Genomic DNA, 26,036 nt, shown 5'->3' with positions numbered 1-26,036 from the left:
TTAGCTGTTTATTATCTTTAAGCTTTTGTTTGTTCTGATTTGGTTAGGATGTTCATTCAATTTTTGATTAATTTGTTGGGTTAAGTATATGATGAAGTTTGCACTGGGCTCTGAGCAGAATTTCTGCGCTAACTGATCGATATGCGGCCTAGAAAGCCAGTTCTGATACTTTTACCTTAACTAGTTTAGTAACTTTGATGTTTGTAATTTGAAACATTAAGATCACTTAATTGAGATGTTCTGATTTGTATTTAATTGCTTGCTCTAGATTTTGGTCGTTTCTTTTTTGTTTTTATACAATTCCAAAGAAAATCAATTCGTTAATGTTTTTTCTATTGGATACATTTTTCATTAAGATTTCTTGATAGTTCTGATAAATTTTTCCCTACAGGATTTATAGATGATTGAAAATTTAAATTAACAGTTATCCCTGTTGTCATTGGTGCTGATAAATTAACAGAATCGTGTGGATGATGATAGATTATACTTAGTAAATTTAAAATTACTTATGAAGATCGATTGTCTATTTTCATGATTCAAATAGTGATCACTACTGCAATACTCCTAATTTAAATACTTCTTTTTTTGTTGATTATGATTCAAATTGAATGTCTAGTAGGGTAATAGATCATTCGATGATGCACAGCTTATCTTGTTTTTACTTTTGTCGACGGGCTAATGGAGTGGACAAAATTTACAAGAGGAACTAAAATTCCTTTTAAACTTGATCCTCAAGCTCAAGATTGATTAATTATAAGGTGACTGTTTTATAATAGAGAAAACCTCAGTATTTTATATATGTACGGGTGGTTCTATGTATCAGAAAATAAAATAAAACACATTGCATATCACTTTTAAAAAAAAATAAAATAAACACATTGCATATCACTTTTGATTCATATTGCTAGAAACACAAAGGAGAAGTTGCATGTAAACTATGATGGGTATTCATAAATTTTTCATTAGTACCTCAAATATGTCCCGTGTTTCTATGTCCTAGAAACACAAAAAAATATAAGTGTTAGAAATAGTACTTTTTTTTTTTTTTTTTCTGATTTGGTGCGTTTTCACTCTGTTTTTTTCGTTTTTCGGGTTAGTACATCTGGAGATTCATCGTTGATGAACTTTTAGCAGTTTTTTTCTTTGATTTTGGTGTTACAATCTTTTTACTCTTTTTCCTTGTTGATTTTGGTCTTGAAATTCTTGAATGGTCTTCTGGTGTCCTATGAGCATTGCTATCATCCATTATCTATATTGCACGGACACGACACGGTTATGACACTTGCCGACACGCATGGACACTCCACATCACAAGTCGCATGGACACTCCACATCACATGTCGCATAAAAATCGACATTAGACACTTTGCTAACACTATTTGGACATTTTCGGACACACCATAAATAATTAATTGTGGCTTAGGAAATTAAAATAAACTAAATATGACGCTAATTTATTATCTTTTTAGTTAAATCCAAGCATTATTTATGAGAAACTTTACCATTATTTCGTTATTATTAATTTTTTAATTAACAATTAAGTATTATACAAATAAGAACAATTATTTTATGGAGCATATTGTTGTAAAATCTCATTTTAATGGTGGAGATAATAATCAAATGTGTCCCCGTAATCCACTTTTTGGAGATTTGACGTGTTCTCGTAACCGTGTTGTGTCACGTGTCCGTGCAACATAGTCCATTATTGTTTCTTCTTCTTGGATTGTTCTTGTGATTTTTCTTCCTGTAACCATTATCAGAATCTAGGTTTTAGGGTTTTCTCTGAATAAGAATTGTTGTTTTCAAACTAGCGAAATCTTCGAATGATTTTTGAGATCTGTTGTCTCTGAATGAATTTGGGTTTTGATTCTCTCTGAATTCTTTCTGTGAAGAGAAAAGTTTGTCTCTGAAATCTCTGTCCTGTAATGTTAAAATTCATTTAATGAATTTCTGACTATTTTCAACGATTTTCGTACGGGAAACAAAACCGTAAGAAAGTGGTGCATCTTCACACGTGTATAGTGCTGGGGTAAGTTGGTCATTTTGTTAGTTTCAAACCTAATTATTTGAAACTAGCAAAATGACCAGCTTATCCCAGCATACCACACGTGTGAAGATCCACCACTTTCTTACGGTTTTGTTTCCCGTACGAAAACCTCTGAAAAAAAATTCATTAAATGAATTTTAACGCTAGAGCTAGCACTATGGTGGCTCTCATCCCTTCCCTATCCCTCATATGTATGGAAGGGATAACACAAGGAAGCCAACCTCACTATGGTGCCCTCTTTTCCTTTCTCTATATGCAACGGCTACTGAGTAGCCGTATTTTTTTTTTCAATTTATTTTTGTAGGTAAAAAAGATATTTTAGGGTAAAAAAGAGATATATAATAGGTAAAAAATGAGTTTTAGTAAAAACAAGAGTGAAAATGGAAAGTTTTAAGGTAAAACTTTAAAAACCAGAAAAAATGTTACGGCTACTTAATGGCCGTAAAGTGTAAAAAAATTCGTCAACTGAGTAGCCGTATGGTTTCCCTTCCCTACAAGCGGGATCAGATGTGATCCTCCATGTAGGGATTCCTGTGAATATCCCTACATGAGTAGGGATTTGGGAGACCATAGCACTTGTTTTTTTTGTGTTTTTAAGGGATAGTGGGATAGGGAGGGGATGAACCCCTCCATAGTGCTAGCTCTTACAAGACAGAGATTTCAGAGAGAAACTTTTCTCTTCACAGAGAGAATTCAGAGAGAATCAAAACCCAAATTCATTCAGAGACAATAAATCTCAAAATTCATTCAGAGATTTTGCTAGTTTGAAAACAACAATTCTTATTCAGAGAAAAACCTTAAAACCTAGATTCTGATAATGGTTACAAGAAAAAAAAGTCACAAGAACAATCCAAGAAGAAGAAACAATAATGGATGATCGCACTGCTCCTAGGACATCAGAAGACGATTCAAGAATTTCAAGACGAAAATCAACGAGGAAAAAGAGTAAAAAGGTTGTAACACCAAAATCAAAAAAAAAAGCTGCTAAAAGTTCATCGGACGATGAATCTCCAGATGTATTAACCCGGAAACGAAGAAAACAGAGTAAAAACGCACCAAATCAGAAAAAAGATATTATTTCTAACACTTTTAGTATGTTTTTTTGTGTTTCTGGGACATAGATCCACCAGTACATATTTGAGGTACAGATTAAAAATTTATGAATACCCATCATAGTTTACATGCAACTTCTACTTTGTGTTTCTAGCACTTAGAATTGGCAGTACATAACTAAAAAACTGTAGAATAAGAATCAAAAGTGATATGCAATGTGTTTTATATTTTTTTTCTGATACATAGAACCACAAGTACATATATAAAATACTGAGGTTTTTTCTGAATTAGGTTGTTTTTTGGCAGTACATAGTAACATTGTTTATGTGTCTATTTATCACTGTTTGTGTTTCTGGTACATAATTGTCAGCCCATAATTCAAAAACCGAGACATTGTAGTGTTTATGTACTCTAAATTCATCAGTTTCTTTGTTTATGTGTCTAATTTTCATTTATGTGATAATGATCTTTGGATATGCAGTACATAAGGCCAATACTGATTGATTGTGTTTATGAGATGATGAATGTGCAGTCCATAAATGTTATACTGAAATAAAACCAATTAAATTTTGCAGGTTAGGTTGTGCCAAAATTGTTAGGAAGTTGTATAGGTCTGGTTTCACAGCATTACATAGCCTGGTTGCCAGAATGAAGACGAGTAAATTTACTTTGAATGAAGCCACATTGGAAAAGATAGGCGAATCTTCTTATGGACAAATATTCTTGATGTTCTGGCACACTAAGTACACAGAAAGTCATTGGGAAAAGTTGGAAGGTGCCGTGAAAAAGTACTTGAAGTGTTACAAAAGGGGTCGAGTCAAGAATGAGCTCACATTTGAGTTTGTTAGAAGAGGTGGAACACAGATTATCACGTCGACACCAGAAAAAATGGGTGTAATGTTTGGAATGCCAAGAATGGCAGGAAGAAGAACCGATGACACCTTTTTGATGGGAGGTGGTGGATGGAGACAGAAACCATTCTACATTAGACACTTTGGTGATAGCAACACAGTTGGAAGACCAATGCTACAAGATGCCATCCTGAACCTGCTCAAGCGTACTGGAATCAAGAAGAAGAATTCTGAATCTGAAGATGGCGAAGACAGTGATGAAGAAGTACCGGATAGTGAAGATGATGAAGATATGGAGTACATGATACCAAGAGTAGAAACTGAATAAACAATTGAAGATATGGTCAAGCTACTATGCCTGTTTATGTGTATTACCTTGTTTTTTACAACAAAAGATGCTCATAAACCCAAAGAAAAGTACTTTGGTTTAGTTGATGATTTCGAGAAGTCAAATAATGTATCTTGGCCTGACCTGTCTATTTGCTGGTATCGATCATCTAGTACAAGCTTTTTTTTCCCAAGTACATATTTACTCTACTGTCATTTAAGATTATGTATTTGATTCTATTGATGTTATTTTTTCACAGTTGTTGTATGCGGAGCATACTCACTTGGTGAAACCACTGGCATTACCAGATGATCGATACCTTCTAAGAGCGGCAAGGTGGAACATCAAAGAAATATCTGTTGAGTTTCTAAAGGATATGGAGGCTTCGCAATACACAGTAAGTCCCTAAGAAAAACAATACATATTACTAGGATAAGTTTTATTTCATTATGCTTCTTGTAGTTTTGGTTTAGGAAACAATGATGCACCAGTACATATCTCAAAAACTGATTAAAGTTGGTGAATTAAAGCATACTTATTTATGTTTTCATACATTAAATGATTTTTTTAGGCAGGACACTATCAGAAAATCAATTTTCTGATTGACCAAAATGATTGTGTGTGTGTTATATGCACTATTTATTTGAGTACATATATGTTATACTGATACAAAAACTGGTTATATGTGTGTGTTATATGTACTTTTCCAGTTCTCTAAAGAATTTAAGGATGAATATACTATGTATGAAAAATAAATGTTGAATGAAATTTCTCAAAGGCTTCCAGTTGAAGACGTACCATTGACAGTAGATTGGCAATAAAAGTTTGAGGATTTGGAAGTACAGCATGAAGATTTGAGGCTGACAATTGCAGAAAAATGGGGCGAGTTACAGAGCAGGAAAGAGGACGGCCTCCCCATTGATGTGAGTATCCTAGAAGAGCTTTTGAATGATATACATCACAGAGCTTACCCACCTCCATAACCAAACTCGGGAGAAGAAGAATCTAGCAGTAGCTCTGAAGAAGGCCATGATGATTTAGATGACACCGTTCCGTCAACAACTACTCCCTTGGTAACAGAGGCTGAAAAGGAAAATCCAGTTGATACGCAAGAAAAGTGGAATGAACAGGGAAATGCTACTCCAACCATGCCTGTTATGGGAAGCTCTGAATAAAATCCTACACAATTCGATCTTGAGGTTTCACAGTTTAAAATTTGGGCTCGATCTGATTTGGAGCGAAAGGTGAAAGAGATGCAAGAGGAAAAAAGCATGCCACAACTATCACAGGTAAGTTGTAATCCTTCTAGTATTAGTTCATTAATAGTAAAAAACAAAAATTGTCAGTACATATCCACTATATTGAAAATGCATACAAGTACATATCTGCAATACTGAACAAAAACATATCACTATATGTTGAAAACGAGGCTGAAGCAGCCGAACTCCAACAAACAGCAGCGACACAATTTCTGGGTAATATTGAATCGGAAATTGGTTCTCTTAGAGAGAGACGGGTGAGAAAATTGAATGTTACACTAGTTAGGTCAATTTCATACTTTGTCATCCTATAAAATAATACGGTTTGGCATTGCATTTATGTAGGGTGCATCTCTTGAAGAAATGTTGCCGAATATGCAGTTTATGGCCTTGGTTTGTGAGCCGCCGAGTCTCAAAGAACTGCATACCGTGCCGATGGAGAAACTGATTGACTTGGCCATCCATGGCAAGGGTATTTATACCGATGAGTACTCAAAATATCTACAAGCTGAAATTATGGGAGATCCTTATTCATCCTTAGGAAGTCTTAATCTGGAGTACCCGTCGACTGGTAGTTTACCAAGCTTGGAAAAAAAATGGAATCTTCTCAAATCTTTGATAAGTATTATGTTAAAGATCTGTATCCTCCATCACAAGTTTCAAGACCAACTTTTTACTTAGGTTTAGAAACGGATGATCAAAATGGAGAAGAGGTGCAGCAGCCTGCAATTGATCTAGGTGCACCTGATCCACCTCAAATCCATCTTGCAGCTGCGCCTGCGCATAATGAAGCTCCAGTTGCTAGAGGAGCATCAGATCAAGCTCAAACGGATCCCTTGGCTGAGCAAGCTCAAATCTATACTGCATCTACACTTAATGAAGCCTCTGCAATTGTTTTAGCTGCAGCCGAACAAGCTCGTTTGAAAGCTGATCTTCATCAACCTCAACAAGAAGTATGAACATGTTATAAAACCTAGTACATATATTATTATGATACATAGAACCAGCATTACGTATATCAATTTTTAGTCAAATAGTTTGTAGTATGATTTGTTTCAAATGCAGGAAACAAGGAAACCTTGGGATCCCATTCCATTCAATAAAGTAGAAAGGAAGCAGAAAATTAAGAATGACAGAAAGCAACAACCCGCTGAAGGAGAGAGCTACAAAGAATTAGAGAGTCTTATACGTACCTAAATCTACTTTTGTTCAATGAGTTTATGTTTTGTTTTTAATGATGCTTTTAGCATATGTACTAATGCTGCCGATTCTCAAACAGAAGTCTCCAGTTTTAGATGCTGAAAAGGCAGAGGAAGCTCGATTAAAGAAGGATATGAGCGCCGAAAAAGCTAATGCATATGCTGAGACTCTCCAACTTCTTTCTAAGCTACAGAAGGTAATTATAATTAGCAAAAAATTGAAAAGTAACATCAAATATGTTCAGTAACATGGGAAAACCCAACAGTATATATGTTATGTAATCACTGAAACTAAGAGTACATAAGTTCTGTACTGAAAAGAATCCGACAATACATATGTTATATTTTGTTCATTTTTTTTTTTGGTTTTTTGGTCTCTCATTTGTTTTTTTACATTTATGGTATATTGAAGGATAACGAACCTTGGGTAAGTCAAACATCAGAGGAAGATGACGTAACACTTGCCAAGAGACTCGAAGATAGGCTGGCTACAAAGAGTAATGGAGTCAAACCAATAGAGAAGGCGACTACGTCAGTCATAGACAAGGAGAAGAAAAAGCCGACTATCTCAGCCAAGGAGAAGAAACTTACTCCAAAAATCACATACACCCCTCATAAGCCAGTAACTCGGATCCACCCGCAGAAAAGAGTTGATCCTGAGTTCGCGAGTGGCAAAGGACTGTCTGGAACTAAAAGGCGAAAAAACAAAGTCTATAACTGAAAACCCAGTTGAACAAGATTGCCCAACAGAGAAAGTTCAGAAAAAGGATGGCGAGAATGTGAGAAAGAGAAAAGCTAAAGGTGGTCCAAATCTACGAGAACTGCCTAAAAAGTGAAGTCTGCACGCAAGTTGTTGAACCTAAGAAAATCTCCCTTCTATAAGGATTTGAGTCCACAACAAAGAGCGCTCCTCTCTCCTTTTTTTTTGACAAAGCAACCTCAATGTGAGTCTCTCTTGGATAGGTTCCTTGCATTTTAACAAAACTTTATGTACTTCGTTTAGAATCAAACTTACAAATGATTTGGATTATTTGAATTTGCAGCACCAGTGCTTGGAAAGCTCCTGCTGTGGTTGGTCATCACATATTATCTGCAGATACATTTGAAGATCTGCTACATAAAAAGGCTTTAGAGGGAGATCTTATAAATTATTGGCAATACCAACTGAAAAAAGCATATCATAATGAGAAACTGGTGAATGGACAAAGAAAGTACATTCCAGTACTCCACATTGATCCAACTGGCTGGGTATGTTTTCCAATTTATCTCGATAAACAACATGCATCATGTCTTTGTAAAGTGCAGTGCATATCTCTCATACTGTTTTACATTGAATCCGAATTCATGCTTATTTTGTTTTATATATTTAGAATTTGAATAGCATATCTCCGAAACTAAACGAAACAATTTATTTTTTAATGTTGTAACAAATATTATGCTTTCATATATGTGTTTTACGCTATAATTTTCAGTACATATTTACTACACTGATATCTATGTATATATATACATTTATTTTTTTTACTTTTTCAATTTTGTTTAAGTGACCCAGTGCATCAAGTAGCAGCAAACATTGCTGTCTTCTTACCCATCAGGCATATGGAGGAAGGAACCAGGAAGACTATTATTCCAATGTCACATCAAAAACGTGCATTGGACGCTTCTTGTGTATGCATGCGAGAAAGGCGAATTCTTCCACTACAACACTTGGGAAGCTGTATCCAAAGACGAGCATCTCGATAATGCTAATCTTATGGCAGAATACTGCTTGTTAGCAATTAATGAACGCTTGTCGAGCCTCCGCCTTCCACTTGTACACAGAGTAAAGATGATCAGTTACCCAACATCTCAACAGGGAGACTATCCAGATTGTGCAATATATATCATGCACATCATGAAGAAAGTTGCAAAGGAGGAAGTAATTGATGGAGTGCGAATGAGCTTGGGAAACCCCGAAAAACTAAAGGACAAAATGCATAAGAATAGGATCTCTTTAGCATGCGACATACTCTCAGCAACATCTCCTCCTGAGGAGAGCTGGAATATTAATGCTCCAAAAGGTTTTAAGACAATACTTATATGAATTTATCCTAGAGAACATATTCAGAGTTTACTAGTTTGTTTTAGACACTATCAAAGTTTACTAATTGTTCTTACTTATTTTTATAACAACTGTTCTCGAAACTATGGTGTTTGTCTTTAATCTATGTACAGTTGTTTCGCTTATAAAAATGTTCACATGTTGGATGGTAAAAGTCCATAGTATGAAGTGTTTTGGTGTGTCTTATGTAACATAGATCAGCTATGAGATTCAACTGAAGAATATGACTCTCTAAATCAGTTAATCATGATGGGAGAGAATATGAATCTCATAGCTGGTCTCTGTGTTTGGTGTGTCTTATATGACATTTCCTGTCACCTGGAAGAACACAGAGTACATAATAGCTGTACTCAAAAAATCCTAAACAACCATAATATACCTGGAAGAACACAGAGACATAATAGTTGTACTCAAAATATCTTGAACAACCATGATGACCTGGAAGATATAGTTTTAATATTTATGCAGTGTATAGGTGTAACATATTGTAACATTTTTTCAGAGTGCATTCACCTGGAATTTTTTTTTATCCAGATAGTTGTTCATTACAGACTAGATAACAACTTAGAGTACATAACTCCTGCACTCTTAAAACAAACTTAGAAAGCAACTAAAAAACAAATAATACTAAAAATGGATAATGTTATCTGATTAACGAGTCCTAAATGAACACAAATTACCCTGTTCCAAAAATATATCAAACAGTACATATTGCAGTACTCTAAAAAATGAAAACAGAAGTTTAAAATGATGCAGAAACAGAATCTGCATTGTGAACAATAGAACTAATCATGGAGAACTGAAAACCTAAAACTCAGGGGTACGAAGGAATGACAGTGCAGGTTGCCTTGTTGTGATGAGTTTTCTTCTTGCATTTTGAACAACAGACGGACTTCCTAGCTTTCTCCCATGCATTTTTGATACGATTTCCCTTTGGCCTACCTGGTGGAACTCGTGGATGAGGTGGAGAGATAGTATCCTCTGGTAGATACTGCTCTGGCTTGTTGTAATTAGGGATTGGTCTGATAGCAATTGAATACATCTGCTGAAAATTCGTAACTTTGAAGTAGTCTTCGATATAATCTACGTATCTATCACCCTTGGCAGAAATAGCTGTTGTAGCATGAGAGCATGGAAAACCATAAACACGCCATCTTTGGCAGGTGCAAGTCTTGCTTAGATTAACAGTATGAGACCTGTAGATGTGCAGAAATTTTTTCAGCACAAATAACTTAAAAGCAATACCTATATGTAGTACTGCAAACAAATACAGAAAAGAAACAAAAAAAACGATTCAATACTACATGTATGATATACTGCAGAAGAACTTGTTTTAGGGAATAAAGCTAACTTAGGTGAATGAATCTCATACTCATACTCAGATGACTGAGTAACATTCCAAACTCGACCAATTTGAATATGTTCTTTAAGTAACGCCTGGTAGGTAGGAGTGAGCAACTCAAGGTCCATCATAGTCTCAGTTCGTGACGTTCATTCATCAATTCCATAATGCGTAACCTATGAATGGAACAAAAAGAACACCTGTAATAAACTTTTGAACAAAAAAAACTGAACAAAAAACAAAGAACACACCCAAAAAAACACACACACAAACCTGATCATGTCAACGAGGGCGCAGGCAGGAAACCTCTTGTCTTTCCGAATCCAATTATTGAAAGACTCAACAACACTTGATGTAGTCTGACCAAATCTACAGCCAGTGAAGAACGCGCTGGACCAATTTTCCTTAGGCATATTGCGGCAATAGTTAGCAACGCCAGGCCTTCCCATTAACTCCATTTCCATAAGTGCTTCTTCATATCTTGCTGGTGTGAGAGCAGAAGTCGCTTTTTTGAAACAGGACATCACTTCTTTGTACTTCTCGTCCGATTTCCTGATTGGTAGGTTTCCTTTCAAGTGGTAGTAACAAAAGCCATGATAGGAAGTAGGAAAGTGTGCAGGAATAGCCCTCAACAATCCTTCATGACGATTAGACATAAACGTGATAGGACGGTCATCAATAATGTTCTTAATATTGCGCATAAACCAATCCCAACTGTCAACATCCTCTCCTGGGACCAGTACAAATGCTAGCGGATAAAAACCTGCAAAAAACAAACAATACATATATCATATACTGTCACAAACTATGTCGCTATACTAACAGGCATATAACAGGTTGTAGATACTAGTTGAAACCGTAAAATAGACTAAGAATTTCCAGTACATAACAACCATACTGTTTAACAAAAAAGGGTCTTATGCTTACATATATGAATCTGTGTGTGTTAGACACAATAAATTTTCAGTACATAAATGGTATACTAGTAACAAACTAGTTAATTTGCAGTATATAAACGGTATACTCAAAAAGTTCCAACGGTTATAGCAGTAAAAAAATTGTAAAAATAACATTCAAAACGTAAGAAAGAGCACTTGCCTTGATTCCCATTCAGACAAGTCGCAACCATAAGGGTACCTCTAAATCTCCCGGTCAGAAAAGTTGCATCAACAAAAATCATTGGTCGAAAAAGTTGATAACCTTCTATACAAGCGCCTATTGCAATGAATAACCTTTCAAATGTCTGAGTTGCATCGTTAAACTGAAAATCCACATAAGAGACAAGATTTGTTTCTTTCAATGAATTCACCCACCAAACCAGATCAGAGTAATACTTTACATCATTGCCAAAAATATCATGGTGTGACATCTCTAAACCATGATATGCATGGTGATATTTGATATTAACACCAGCACCAACTTTTATGTAATCTTCAATTTTACGAGGCTTGGTAAGTGGGTTGTGCATGACACGATCATGAATAAGGTTGTGTACCAGCTTCTTCGATACTTTAGGACTTCTCAACTTGACACTACCTCTACAAGTGTGCCTGCCAACATACTTTTTTATCCTAAAAACATCGCAAGTAGAATCAATGGCGACTGCATGGATCATCCAAGTGCATGGGACCTTACTGCATTTCATTGTGAACCTTTCACGATCATTCTTCACTTTTGTAACGTGATGAGTGCTAAAAAGTGCATATTTCTATATATTTTTCTTGGCATTTAACTCATCTTTTGTGCATTAATTCTACATTTTATCCCATATTCTGCATTTTCATTGTTTTCAAGAATAAATATTTTTCTTACTTAATTTTGCATTTTTAGGTAATAAATAAAGTCTGGATGACTTGCGGAGCGGAAAAGAGCTGAAGAGTAGTGAAAAGCCGGGAGGAATTACGCAAGGAAGCCGCAAAGAATGGAGCGCACGTCCAAAAAGCTGGAAATGGGCTCAAGAAGGAAGAATTGTTCTTAAAGAAGATATGGGCTTGGCATACCCAAAGCCCAAAACCCTTACCCAAACCCATTTTCTATATCCATACCCGCCTCCATTCTCAACCGTTAGATTGGATCCAACTCATCATCCTACGGTCGCTCATTCATAGATCATCAAAATCTGAAGTCTCTGTCAAACACCATAGTGCCTAAATTCCAAGCCTTCAGATTAGATTGTAGTTGAATCCAACGATCGCTTCTTTGCCTGCGCATCAAACCCAGATACTTCCGCTTAACACTACAACACCTAACTCCATCTGGTGCCGTTAGTTTCGTTGTATATCTGCATCCAACGGTCGCTGCCAGCATCTTCACTTTTATCCGTTAGATCAATCTTCATCTCCACACCCCACGGCTTAGCATCGCAAGACATCGAAATATGATGAGCCCGCCTCACACTCGAACAACCTAACCCTATACCCATCAAACCAAACAGACCTTACCCAAATTCTCATCTTCCTCCTTCGAGCAGTCGAGCTCTGCTCCTGCCATGTCCGCCACCTTACCCTGCCCCGCTCAACCACCACCTCAACCACCACCATCTCCTCTCAAATCACTCAACAACCCTAACCCACATCATTACTTCCCCTTTCACCAACTCTATGTCCTCCTAATCACTCAATTTCACGCCTCTCCCATGTCAGGAACCCTAGAGGTGAAATTGACAAATTAGGTGAAATAGAGTTGCAATCGGAGGCGTGGATAACATCAGGAGAACAATTAGAGGCGTGGGTCGAAGTCAGTAGCGTGTAATCACATCACTATGGGTAAGAATTACCAAACCCTAAATTTTCTGATTTGGGGGAATTTATTAAAGAACCCTAATTTTCTGTTAGGGAGAGTATTGGAAGATATGGGTCTGATTTGTACTGTCAAATTAGGTAGAAACAATTTACCTAATTTCTGTTTGATTTTAGGGATTTTTTGTGTAGAACCCTAATTGTGATTGTAACTATAAATAGATACTGTGGGTGTGATGTAAAAAACTTATGCCTGGAATAGCCGGCGTCCAGGACTTTCATGTTCTGTGTAATTTCAGTTTTCTTTTACAATCTTTTTTGTTCACTGTTTCTTCCATTTTTATGCCCTGTTCATGTTTATCTCACTGCTAAGTTAACTGTTAATGTTTATATTTGCTGTTTTCCATTTTGTTCTCTGTTCCTGTTAAATGTGTGTTGTTCCTCTTAATATCCTGTTGATGTTCATGTGTGTTAGTTTAAATGTTGTGTTGTTCCTGTCAATCATGTGTTATTCCATTTGTTTTCTCATGTTCTGAGTTCACTGCTGAGGCTCAGATGAAGCTTTAGTGGACTGTTAGATAGTGGAATGCTAGGTTAGAGCCTTAGGATGCATAGTTTTGATTGAGCAATGGGAGAAATTAGTGCTCATAGCAAGCTAATTCTCTTTCCATTCCATTTGTATGCTTAGGATGCATTGTTTTGATTGAGCAATGGGAGAAATTAGTGCTCATAGCAAGCTAATTCTCTTTCCATTCCATTTGTATGCTTAGGATCATAAGTTGACCTTAGCTGTCACTTAGTTCCATTAGGAATTCAACCTAGAATTACATTGTCTGGATAGGTCACAAGGGTGGATTCTAACCTTAGCTTAGTCACTGTTAGCTTCACCATCTCCCCCGCCCTTGGCTTAGGCCTTGGTTCACTTGCATTGTTCTCTGCTTGTAGTTGCTGTGTTCTGTCACCTTCTCATAATCCTTTTGCCCTGTGTTGCTTTTGCCCTGTTTTGCCCTGTGTTGCTTCCATTGTAAATTTTCTCCATTGTCTTTGCTTCACTGCCATCTCTGTTTTCTTCCTTGCCTTGTTCTGTTGCCTTGTCTCCCCCTGCTGCTGTTTTCTCCTTGCCTTGCAACCCTTCTGCTGCTGCTTTCCTTCCACTGCTTGTGCTGTTGCTGCTACTTTCCTTCCACTGCTGAAGCCACTGCTGCTGCAACTGAGCTTGGCTCACAGCAATCCAAAAGCCCAAGCTCAAACCAGTTCAAGACCAAGCCCAGGTTTGAACCAAAAGTTGAAGCCCACTGTCCATTGTTTGTACAAACTGAAGCCCAGTTCATTAAGGCTCAAAGCCCAGTTCATTAAGGCTCAAAGCCCAGTTCAGTCAACTGTGGGCTTAATCCCAAAGCATGAACTCAATTAAAGGCCCAATCCAATTCAGGCTTAATCAAAAGCCTAATTCAGAGACCAAAGCCCAAGCTCAGTTCATTTCATTGTTAAAAACAAACCCATTAGGCCCAATAGCAATTTAGAGCCCAAATAGCTAAACACTACAAAACACTCCCAATCTCTGTGGATCGACCCGTACTTGCACGAGCTACAACCGACGACCGTGCACTTGCGGTATTACTGTAGGCCCGTTTTCATTTCGCTTAAAAATTATACACTTTCCCGGGCCCACCATAACGTGATACCCAGTCTTCAAACAATAGTTTTGACAGGCTAACCGAACAGCATCAACATCACCACGAAAAAGCTTGTCCGGATCTTCAAAGACATTCTCCCACCTATCGGATAAAAGAGGTTTAGAAACTTCTTTGCCATCAGTTTCATAATTATCTCTAGCTGCAATAATCAGATCTGAATTGTTGTCGACGTCGCTGAAAGTAGAGGAACTACATGCACCAACAGAAAGAAACTCCACATGCAGCTCAAAGAACGCCGATTTCTTTGAAAAATACAAGGCAGTGAGACCATGAAGTTGAAAGTCAGCAGTCACAGGCACTTTGACACCATTCTCAACATAAGTGATGACAATATCAGAAGGGTTCAAAGTTCTCCAGTTTTCACAAATAAGAAATTTCAGGTCATCAATACTAGACTTAAAAGTAAACAAGTGAGCAAAATGATGATGCTTATGATAGATGTATGCATAGCAGTAGGTATTTGGATTGGAACACTCAGCATCAGACATGTTTTGAACCTGCAAATGTGACAAAGATGTAACAGTATTAAAACACAGTATTTCACATACGTACTGATGGATCAAACTAAAAAGAGTGAGAGATCTATGAAAGAAACAGAATCTAAGAGCAGTTTCTATGAGTATTCCGTATATGTACTGCAGATTCATGAACTACAAATCAACTGCATGACAAGAATAATTAAGAATCTATGAGAAACAACAGAATCGAAGCACATAATACGGTATTTCACATACGTACTGATGGATCAAACTAAAAAAAGTGAGAGATCTATGAAAAAAACAAAATCTAAGAGAAGTTTCTATGAGTATTCCATATTGGTACCGCATATTCATGAACTACAAATCAACCACATGACAAGAATAATTAAGAATCTATGAGAAACAGCAGAATCGAAGCACATAATACGGTATTTCACATACGTACTGATGGATCAAACTAAAAAAATGATATATCTACGAAAGAAACAAAATCTAAGAGAAGTTTATATGAGTATTCCATATATGTACCACAGATTCATGAACTACAAATCAACTGCATGACAAGAATAATTAAGAATCTATAAGAAACAACAGAATCGAAGAACATAATACGGTATTTCACATACGTACTGATGGATCAAACTAAAAAAAAGTGAGAGATCTATGAAAAACAGAATCTAAGAGCAGTTTCTATGAGTATTCCATATATGTACTGCAAATTCATGAACTACAAATCAACTGCATGACAAGAATAATTAAGAATCTATGAGAAACAGCAGAATCGAAGCACATAATTCGGTATTTCACATACGTACTGATGGATCAAACTGAAAAAAAGTGAGAGATCTATGAAAGAAACAGAATCTAAGAGCAGTTTCTATGAGTACTCCATATATGTACTGATGGATAATACGATCTGAAAGTACAAACAAATCGAAAACAGAAAGATAATCAAATCGAAAGCAAAAATCATTAAAAACATGATAATCTAACCAAATAACTGAATAAATACGAACAAGATTCATAAAATAAAGAACAAAAACGACCGAGCTCTATGAGTATTATGTATATGTACTGCTGGATAATACGATCTGAAAGTACAAACAAGCCTGATTTTGAAGCGAAAACAGAAAGATAATGAAATCGAAAGCTAAAATAAGCTAAAACATAATAATCTAACCAAACTGAATAAATACGAACAAGATTCATAATCAAGAACAAAAACGACCAAGCTCCATGATTCCTTAAAGAAAAACAATAGCAGAAAGAAGAAACAAAAAAGATTACGAAACATACCTGTAATAATCACGAAACAAATCTTCAGAAACCCTAATCTTCTCGAGCAGCAGAAACGGGATCTGAGAAATAACTAAAAAGAATTTTGGAAACTTTGAAATAGCCTGCTTAAATATATGTAGGACTAGCAGGATATTTTAGGTATTTAAAAATTTCGCATTAGTTATCCCACATGTGTGCAGGACCTGGACTTAAAAAGTTAGATCCATTTTTATGTTTTCTTTTAATTATGGACCTCTGGTTACTGGGCTTTAGTAGGTGAACCTGCCACTAATTAGTATCACTAAACTAGTACCTATAGGTAATTCCTACTTTATAATATTCAATCATGTAATCTGGTATCTTAATCGGTTTTAAAATAAATTAAAACGCAATCGGTTTTGCAAACTGTCCCAATTCATCCTCAATCCTATGGTTCTGTGAACTGACCACTTGATGCAACAGGGTCAGTATCACTAATGTCTCGTCACTTGGCTCAAGGGGGCTGGTCTTATTGAGCTATTCTGAAGAAATACTCAGGCACGGAGCTACAGAAGGTCTAGTGGGGACATCAGTCCCCCCTAAAATTTTCAAATCACATATTAGGCTTTAAGTAATTATCTTATTAGGCTTGAAAATTTTAAGTATTTATAAATTCGTCCCCCTTATCTTTATATATCACTTAAAGAACTTTGAATTCTCTACTATATTTACTATAAAAAGTACTGCTAGTACACATTTATCATATAAACTCGGCTTGAATACAAAAATTACGTCGACAAGAAATGGAAACTATCAAAATACTAAATCCAACCACTAATTTAAACGTCTACAACTCAGTGGGTATCTTGGTGACATCATTTGAAAGAAAAAATAACGGCCAAAAAAATTTGCAGCCTTCGGCTGCTTACTTTCACGACATTACTACTTTTCCTATATATATTTGTCCCCAAACAATAAATCCTGGCTCCGTCCCAAGGCAATATTTGTAACCGCTAAACTTCCAAAATATTTGTAAGATTTAACTTCCAGATTGGCACGGAGAAGTGAACAATTCTGATTGAAGGGATTCCCAAGGCAATATGAACTCGCCTATGGACCCAGAATTCCGCCTATGCTACTAGTCTGTAGCTTCGTAACAAGAAAGAAATTAAAGATATTGTTTATATTTGGTTCGGTCCGCGAGTTATAACCCCAAATGTGTCACTATCCATCCACAAAAAACCGTCAAAACAAAAGTAACATAAAAATCCCAAGAAATAAAATTTTGATGAAATCATAATTTGGTTTCATCATAAAATTTGACGAAACCTCATAAAATTTGACGAAACCAATTTTCGGTTTCATCATAAAATTTGATGAAACCAATTTTGAAATTTGGAATTTTTGTATCAATTTTTTAAAATTTGGGGTTTTTGTATCAATTTAGTTTAAGATAAAGTTTTAATGAATCCCAACATTTGAGTGGGGTTTTTGTACCACAAGTTTGGTCACCTTGGGTTGTTTTTATGACTGGTTTTGTTATTCGGTTCCTCTAATATAACATTCATTGGAACGGATAGTGCTCAGTGTATTTGCTCTGTGTAAAAAGTAGGACTGGAAACTGTCACAGAAATTTTGAAACTTAGCAGTTCTTAATCTAACAAAAAGATGAAACTTCAGATAAGACACTTAGCCGCCACCAAACTTTGTACAAACACAAAATGTATGTTCATCTCATCTCAGGAGAGAGGAAACCTTGTTCTTTTTTATCGAACCTTCTTCCCTTCGTTCCTTCCTGTTTCGCACTTCCTTCATACCTGATACTTGTGATCCGAATATTCTATTCAAAAGCTTGCATGTATCTTTGTGATCATACCACATAACAAGTTTCAGCAATCTTATACCACTATTAGGGTCATCCTATAAGTTAATTTATGTCCAGTATTGTTTTTACCTTCTTGCTGTGTTCCTACTTGATGGTGCTGTAGCGATTTGTCCCATGTCTAGACCAATGATCCTTTAGATCAAGTGGTAATGACAAGTCATGACCTTCCGCAGACAACCGGCTTACGAGCTTTGTGAAAGCGCCGCCACTCATCTTCCTTCCACCAATGCGAGAGCTTCGCTTATTATCCATCACAGGCAGAGGATACACCGACAGAGTTTTTGTGCAGCAAACAGACTGCCAACCTCCTTTACCCCATCTATAGCACTGTTGTAGGGCACCGGTGCACAAGCAAACAGGAGGCAGCATATTAGACGCGTCAAAATTCACCTGTTTTAGCCCTCTTTGCTCCAACTTCGTCCACTGTTGGTCTTCCTCCTCTTCACCGCTCCCATTACCAAACATTAACTGCTCATACGTGTTGGCAACTGTGGCAGGCTTTTTCAGGCCCTCACCTTCTCTCTTAGCCCTCTTTCTTGAAGGCGGCTTTGATGCTGTCATCTCGCTGGATGATATGACCTTGTTCTCCACTGGACGCCCACCCGGTCCAGGTTTCGGAGATTCCGGCATAACAGCTGATAAGGAGGTATTGTCATGTATGTGCATCTGCCTTGGATTGTATGAAGCTTTTGCCATTGGGTTTTGCTGCATGTGCTGTATGTGGTGCATGTATGTCATTCCACGTGCAATATCAAACTCTGAGGGGCATGTTGGAGACACACTACTGCCTATCACAGAAGACTTCAGTTTGTATTTGAGGGCAGCAAAAGCGTTGTCTCGCTCCATCATTGCATTATTCCTCTCAGAAATGGCAGCATTTCTTTGCATGATTGCTAGATCTCGCTCAGCCAAAGCAGCCTCTTTCTCTGAGATAGCCAAATTCCGTTCTCTGATTGCAGTGTCCCTGTCACCTAAGATGCTCATGAATTTCATTATCCTTGCCTGGTCATCCTTCATTAGTTGTGGGGGAAGTATAAATTGCACCAGTAAAATTGTGGGAGGATCGAATTATCAGTATTTCGCAATTTGCCAATGAGTGCTGAAATATGTAAAATGATAATTTTCCTTTGCATAACTTAAGTGTTTCAACAGAACAATATAGAATAGAAGGAGGTAAATAAAGAGTCCACAATAGATGGATCTCTAGTTGCTTCTATACCTGAGGGTGAAACTGTTTGTAAGACTCATGTCTGTGCCTCCCATTACCATGCTGCCCACTATCATCCATTTTACAAATATCCACGCGGAACTATGTTGATGCTAGAAGAATTTTCTACTGTCACATTATAAGTTCAACACTCGATGTGATTACAACATCAGACCAGTTGGTCGCAAACAAAGAAAAAACGCCAGCAATGTAAATGGTTTTACGAGCTGGATAGAAAAGAAAAAACTCCCAAAGATAAGAAGCATGCCTTGGAAAAACCTTAAGCAGGTGCAAATATAAAACCTAAGAAACCATCCAAAAAATCTCAGATGGAAATCACTAGTCCCAACAAATACCACTGCAGACCCAGTAAACTTAGATTGCGTATCTTCAAAGAAGCACAAGCCACATAATAGAATACGTAGTGCTACAAAAAATAGCATGCCTGATGATAGTTGATAGATGGAAATTTTGAATTCAGAACTTTGTGTAACTGGTATATACAAGTCGAAGTGTTCTGCAGACTAACTATTAGTATTTACTAATAAGAACATGTCACAACCAATCCAAATCAATTCTACGTTCCTAATCAAAACTACCAAACGACTGTTACCATGGTACATGGACCTAAACAACTACCAGTTCTTAGTTTCTATTTGAATGAACCCCGAGGACCAAAATCACAAATTCGGTTTAGGTATTACCCAGTTCCAGTGAAAAGTTCTTCAGAACACCACCCTGAACCCAGAAACATTTCATGTCTGTAAAATGCATTTTTTCCAGTCTAACAATATCATGATACATCATGGAATACAAGGGCTTGCATATCAGCAATTTTCAATTTCAAATCCAAAGACTGCAGAGGGTACTGAATTTCTGGTCTGTTGCATATACAAAGTAGTACTAACTAAAACACAAAAACCAAATACAACGGGTCATGAATACAATTTCACAGGAAACAGTTTCTTTCAATGTTTCTGTAGGTACACATTTCATCTTCTGTCACGTGTCCACAAAGATACACGTGGAGGACATGCGGCTGAGAGCATCAAGATATGATATCATACGTGGACAGCCAAGAGACGCGCCTTGTCAAGATAGCGTCGCCACCCGCCAGATCCAACGGTAGAGGATCGAGGAGACAGAAACACTAGAACACTGCGAAGCACTGGAGGATAACCCAAGAGTCACTTTATCCTATCCCCAGAAAGATCTAAGATCTACGGCTGGGGATAGTCAGACTGACGCAAACAAGACAGGGGCAGAGGACAGTTGTTTACCGCGGACAGACATCTCAACTACCCGCATTAAATACCCTCAAACAGCATACGTGTCAGTCAGCCTGTGGAGGAGAGAGAACCGAGAACACGAAAACCTTTGTGTAAGCGGCACAAGAGGATAAAGTTATAACGGGCTTCAGAAGTGGACCCCACGTAACCACCCTATAAATACCCCTCTCCCAAGTGAAAGGGGGGCGAAAAACATTGAGAAGAGAATAGGAGAGAGACAGAGAGATAGAGAAAGTGTAAGTGAAGTTCCTCCTGCTACGCAGGCTTATATTGATCTCAAAGTCATTCGACTATGTCTGTAACCCTCACATATATAATGAAAAATCCAATCCCAGAGACAGAGATCTAAGTGAGAATCATATAAGTTAATCGTTTCGTCTATGTTCATACATTTATACTTTGTATGTTCAATTTGGTACTTATGGTATATCATGTTCGTACATTTCATACTTCGTCCACTATTTATCTTATTGTATGAGCTAAGGACAATGATTGTAGTTGATGAGACGAGGAAGAGTATTAGAACTCCGAGTCAAGAATTCGACATAACCAATCCATTCCCCTCAGGCGAAGCCTATTTACTGTATTGTCATGAGTCTGCGCGCATTATTTGTGAATACTCGGATGACATTGATCTGTGTGTTCACAGTTTCACTATTCAATAAATCAAAATCTCAAAAACCTACTGCAATGGGGTCTTATTGAATTTCATCATGGTAAGAACTAAGAAGGACATTGCAAATAGACCATCAAAAGTAAACTTGCCAAAAACTACTTGATACATGATATTTGATAATCCACAAACATTGACCATAGTAAGTTACATGCATGCTAAGGCTAGCATAAGAAATTCAATGCTATTCAGATAGCAAAAATAAATTCAGCATAGAAGGAAGTCAAGACCTGCAAGCTTCAGAGATGCGCTAAGTCAGATAGAGATAGCCAAATACAAAAGAAACCTCCATTAAAGAGAATTAAAGAGAACAAAGAAGAAAACAAAAGCTTACTTCTGAAGCTTCCAGAGAGAAGAAGAGAAACCCAACCCAAAAATCCTGCTTGTCGTGGAAATCGCACTATCCTTCTCGTGTCGTTCAGTTATTAAAGTAATATATAACACGGGAAAGAATTACTGCATAAATTTCATTACTTTTGACTATGTTATTTCCCTCGTTTTTGAATGAATGAGCACCGTTGGTTAAGAATCTAACAGTGCAGAATAAAAGGAGACGGTTATTTTTGGTAGTTTAACTTGTACTGAAGAATGTGAATTTGAAGTTTACCCCATAAAAACTCTGGAAAATGTGAAGAAAGTAGTAGAAGAAGAAATGTGTTGAAACTTCCGAAGCTTATCGTTCATGCTATGCACGTTGAAGCATCTAAGTAGTTAGACTTGTCAAATGAAGTCAATAACTGTGATGCAAAAGTCAAACTTTAAAGGAATGTGCTCAAACATTTTCTGACCCAGTGACAGTGTGAATGGGTTCGACCCCTCCCAATTGGCCATCGGTATCATCCACCCGAATTGAATACAGAACAGGTTGGTCTGGGAAGTTAGTGAATTTAAGCGATATGGTTGGAATTTCAGACACGAGGGCAAGAACGGAATGAAATAATCATTAAGGAATTCCAGGAAACTGGAACCAAATGAAACTGGAATCGACATTAAACTCTTCATTACATAACGAACTATGTAAGATGAGTAGATTTTTGTGTTTTATTTTGTAAAGTAACTTGAATTAAATGTAAATGAAATAAGTCCAACTCTATTGTTGTGATATATTAGGTCATTTTGTATGATTGTATTGCAGAAGCAAAAAAATAACAGACTGCTGTATATTTGAAGTTATAAATTGGTATTTCCTGTAAGATATAACAGTCTACAAATGGCTAATGATAATGAATCATACTCGTTACAATCTTCACTTTGAAGAAGAAGCAACTTCAATGGCACTTCCTAGAGGCCATGCAGCTTCAACCAAGGAATTCCCATACTTCACCTGCTTCACTAATGTTATCAGTTGTCTTGGAGCTAGCCCTGTTACAAAAATAGAAAGAAATAGAGAGGGTTGAGTGAATGGGGATATGTAGTGGAGAAGTTACTGATTATCTGAATCCATTTGTAATTAACATTGTAATGATTTAACATACCAAATCCATCTGTGAGTAAAGTGTATTGATACATGAGGTCCATGCATATGTATGGGAGATTATCCGCCTCCACATGTGGATAGGCACTCTTAGCATCTGTTAGTTTTGTTGCACAGGCACGCACAGCTGCATCCAGAAAGTCCATGGGCCGAACCTGAGCCGTAGGGAGTTTCGGATTCACAAAACCAGCCTGTAGTTTGAAATATAATCTAAGTTAGGATGCTAACTAGCAAAGGGCCTCGAGTGTTCATATGATGTTTGACCAGATTAAGTGGTCTCAACTCTCAAGTATGTTTGCTCATGGATCATTATTACCTCAGCAGCACGGTCAAAGAAAAATGAGGCAACAAATAAATTTTTCTGTCCATCCCCACCACCGCCATTCCATATCCCACCAAATGTGCACTTCATCGCTGTGCACTTTGGTTCATCAATTTTTAGAGCCTTGTAAGCTACTCTCTGGCACTGCTTCACATTGGAGCCAGAAGGAGAAGCTGATGCATCATAATCGGCTCCACCATATTTGTAAGAACCTTGAGAAATAAACAATACAGTTATCCTCAAATATTTTCTTTTCACTATGAGCCTGGAATCAGGTCAAAATATATCAAACAAAAATATATACAGTATCATTCATCCACTGCAATATAAGGTGTCTGCCTGCTTCAAGCATGGCACTTCCCCTTAGAAAATCAGGGACTTATGCAGTAATTACCATGTTCAAGTTTCTGGGAATCAGTTTATATAATCACGAACGATTTTCTGTACTTGTAACAAAATTATCTCATGCATACAGTCAGGCTTCTGGGTGTTCTTCTATTTTCTCAGGAAATCACAGGAAAAAAATGATAAGTGCGACAAAACGTAAGGCTAAATCCCTGTGTACACATAGGATAAGGATTAGTTTTTCACTTTCTTTCAAGCATAGTCCTGATCATGAGAAAAGTGATTTGCAAACAGAGCCACTTAAGTTATAAACTTCTGTTTGCTGTTAGGGGGTAAAAGTGGCTTGTGTATGTTTTCGTTTTTTGTGAAAACGAAAGTTCGGATTGTATAATCACTGTGGAAACTAGACTGCCTGCGAAACTATTAACAGCATACCTTGATAACCAGACAAGATGCAGGGATTGCCAGAGCCATCTCCTGCCTTGATAATCTCTGCTCTAGCTGCTAGTAATCCATAACGCAAGTAACTGCAACGATAAATCCAAAGCATTTGAAAATGTTATTCCAAACGCTTCCAAAAGGGAAAATCTTCTTGCTACCCAAATCTTACATCATACTCCTCCCACACAACAAATCCAGAGACACAAAATCCTAGAAGCCATGGCATCAATAGTTGGAGTAAGATAGATAACCTGTGCACATATAGGTAGTATTTGGTTCCCTTAAGAAACAGTTCCTTCACGTACGCACCCCCATCTGATGGTTTTGGAGCTCTTTCAGCATCCTCAGCTGAGATAGCGTATGCCATTTGAACAGATCCACCTCCAAGATCAACTACTCCAACTGTCTTTGTATATTTCTTTCCCAAATTCCCTAGCAGGTAGTTTATCGTAACCTATAAAAACGAGAGGTTACAACCTTACAATCTAATTTGATGCCACGACTATTAATAAGGATATAAAGAGAACACTGATAAAACAACAATAAAAACATAGGGTAAAATGGACGAAATGCCAACTTGGGGGCAAGTATCAACACCAAGTCCATCAGATGGAAACTTGACAACATGTCATACTAAACAAATCTACATTTTTGAATTACTATTTATCTCAAGTGTTAACTTGAACCCCTCAGGATAATTTGCATAGCAATAATTTCAATTAAGTATCTACAAGAGTACTTGTCCAGCATAAAAACATGAAATGAAAATGAAACAAACACCAGAAAAACAATGTTCAAAAAGAAACCAAAAAATCATGGTGTCACAAAGCACGAGAGAAGTGTTTTTACAACATACCCACTGAAACGCACCTTCTTGAGTCCCATCCAAAACGGTGACTGCATCAGGACTTGATTTCAATGTACTATTCTCTCTAAGATAATCTCTCACCTGTAAAACAAATCATACTTCCTACTTGTCAAATTTCTCAACATAAAAATTGACAAACAAAAACTTCAAAAAACAAAAGAAATCAATGTCACCAACCGATTCCAAAATCCTCTCTGATGCATCGCCTTTCAATTGCCTCAAACCCGCTGTTGCCTACAACAAATTTAGAAAAACATTAGCATCAAGCATAATCAAAACAGTATAAACGAAGTACAATTCAACCAAGAAAAACAAAATGAACTAAAATTTTACCCCAACTCTAACTGGTGTTTTCCTAAGTAATTCCTTCGGAATCACATTCTCGGCTTTCTGTAACAGCGACTGAAGTGATTCTGCAGCTAAGTATGGATCACTAGCATAAGCACTCAACCCTGGTTTTTTCTACACCAAATTCAAAACACAATCAATGCAATTCCAAACCAATTCAAAATCCAAATCTCAATATACATCACGAAAATTAAATAATTACCTGAATGAAGAGTTCGAGATCGTCTCCAATAGGAACAAGATTCAAATTACTATCAAAACAATAGACATGAACTCTACTACCAGAACTACCAGCATCAAAAATGACTGCATAAGATTTAGATCCAGCAGTAACAGGATTTACTTTCCGATTAACAATAACATCTTCTTCATTTTGAAATGAATGAGGCATTAAAAACAGAACAAATGTGATTAGAAGTAATGGTACTGATACTACTAAAATCAATCCTCTAAATCTGTACATCTTTTCTGACATTGTTTCTTGTCTGTTTCTCCTCATTGTTATTATTATTCAATTGAAGATGATGATGGTGAAATGAAATCCCTAGATTTTCTTCTTTCTCGGACTCTCTCTTTCCAGAATTTGGATCTAGAGAAGAGAACAGAGTAGAAGAAGAAGAAAAACTGGGAGTTTGATTTAATGCGACGATCAAGATTTTTTTATTTATATAGGGTTTTTTGCACGCATCGTTTAAGAAGTTGACTTGATTGGTTAATGGGTGAATTTGTGGTGGGGCGTAATGATATTGTGTTTCGGGCGGTTTCGTTTAAACTTTAATTCGCTTGTTTTTTAAGTTTACACGTGGAGTAAGATTTGGGAAAAGGAGTTCATT

General features: G+C 36.9%; 3 protein-coding genes and 1 non-coding gene across 4 annotated transcripts; 2 read left to right on the top strand and 2 right to left on the bottom strand.

The window, feature by feature from the left end:
- Positions 1-84: 84 nt before the first annotated feature.
- LOC113342476 lies at positions 85-169 on the top strand. The gene has a single exon (XR_003356692.1). It is a non-coding gene; the product is annotated as a small nucleolar RNA snoR118 (small nucleolar RNA).
- Positions 170-6,742: 6,573 nt separating this feature from the next.
- Positions 6,743-7,576, top strand: LOC113329960. Its single transcript, XM_026576816.1, has 2 exons — positions 6,743-6,934; positions 7,150-7,576. Exons 1-2 carry the CDS (start codon positions 6,773-6,775, stop codon positions 7,456-7,458), a joined length of 471 nt encoding a protein of 156 aa, XP_026432601.1. The 5' UTR covers positions 6,743-6,772; the 3' UTR covers positions 7,459-7,576.
- Positions 7,577-18,320: 10,744 nt separating this feature from the next.
- On the bottom strand, positions 18,321-19,524 carry LOC113326134 (protein BASIC PENTACYSTEINE6-like). Its single transcript, XM_026573943.1, has 2 exons — positions 19,456-19,524; positions 18,321-19,265 (listed from the first exon to the last, which is right to left on the bottom strand). Exons 1-2 carry the CDS (start codon positions 19,522-19,524, stop codon positions 18,321-18,323), a joined length of 1,014 nt encoding a protein of 337 aa, XP_026429728.1.
- Positions 19,525-22,479: 2,955 nt separating this feature from the next.
- LOC113289759 (apyrase 2-like) lies at positions 22,480-25,858 on the bottom strand. The gene is made up of 9 exons (XM_026539136.1): positions 25,406-25,858; positions 25,189-25,317; positions 25,033-25,089; positions 24,844-24,936; positions 24,239-24,441; positions 23,982-24,073; positions 23,196-23,413; positions 22,881-23,070; positions 22,480-22,767 (listed from the first exon to the last, which is right to left on the bottom strand). Exons 1-9 carry the CDS (start codon positions 25,700-25,702, stop codon positions 22,652-22,654), a joined length of 1,395 nt encoding a protein of 464 aa, XP_026394921.1. The 5' UTR covers positions 25,703-25,858; the 3' UTR covers positions 22,480-22,651.
- Positions 25,859-26,036: the final 178 nt, after the last annotated feature.

This window comes from Papaver somniferum, chromosome 1 (assembly GCF_003573695.1).
Source record: "Papaver somniferum cultivar HN1 chromosome 1, ASM357369v1, whole genome shotgun sequence".
Lineage (NCBI taxonomy): Eukaryota > Viridiplantae > Streptophyta > Magnoliopsida > Ranunculales > Papaveraceae > Papaver > Papaver somniferum.
The sequence above is the reverse complement of the archived record's forward strand: the minus strand, read 5'-3'. Positions and strand labels throughout refer to the sequence as shown.

Coding starts and splice junctions, on each gene's coding strand:
- LOC113329960 (XM_026576816.1), top strand. CDS start 6,773: ATGATGCTTTTAGCATATGTACTAATGCTGCCGATTCTCAAACAGAAG. Junction 6,935..7,149: donor TTCTTTCTAAGCTACAGAAG/GTAATTATAATT, acceptor GGTATATTGAAG/GATAACGAACCTTGGGTAAG.
- LOC113326134 (XM_026573943.1), bottom strand. CDS start 19,524: ATGGATGATAGTGGGCAGCATGGTAATGGGAGGCACAGACATGAGTCT. Junction 19,266..19,455: donor ACAAACAGTTTCACCCTCAG/GTATAGAAGCAA, acceptor CAATTTATACTT/CCCCCACAACTAATGAAGGA.
- LOC113289759 (XM_026539136.1), bottom strand. CDS start 25,702: ATGAGGAGAAACAGACAAGAAACAATGTCAGAAAAGATGTACAGATTT. Junction 25,318..25,405: donor ATCTCGAACTCTTCATTCAG/GTAATTATTTAA, acceptor AATTTGGTGTAG/AAAAAACCAGGGTTGAGTGC. Junction 25,090..25,188: donor AAACACCAGTTAGAGTTGGG/GTAAAATTTTAG, acceptor AATTTGTTGTAG/GCAACAGCGGGTTTGAGGCA.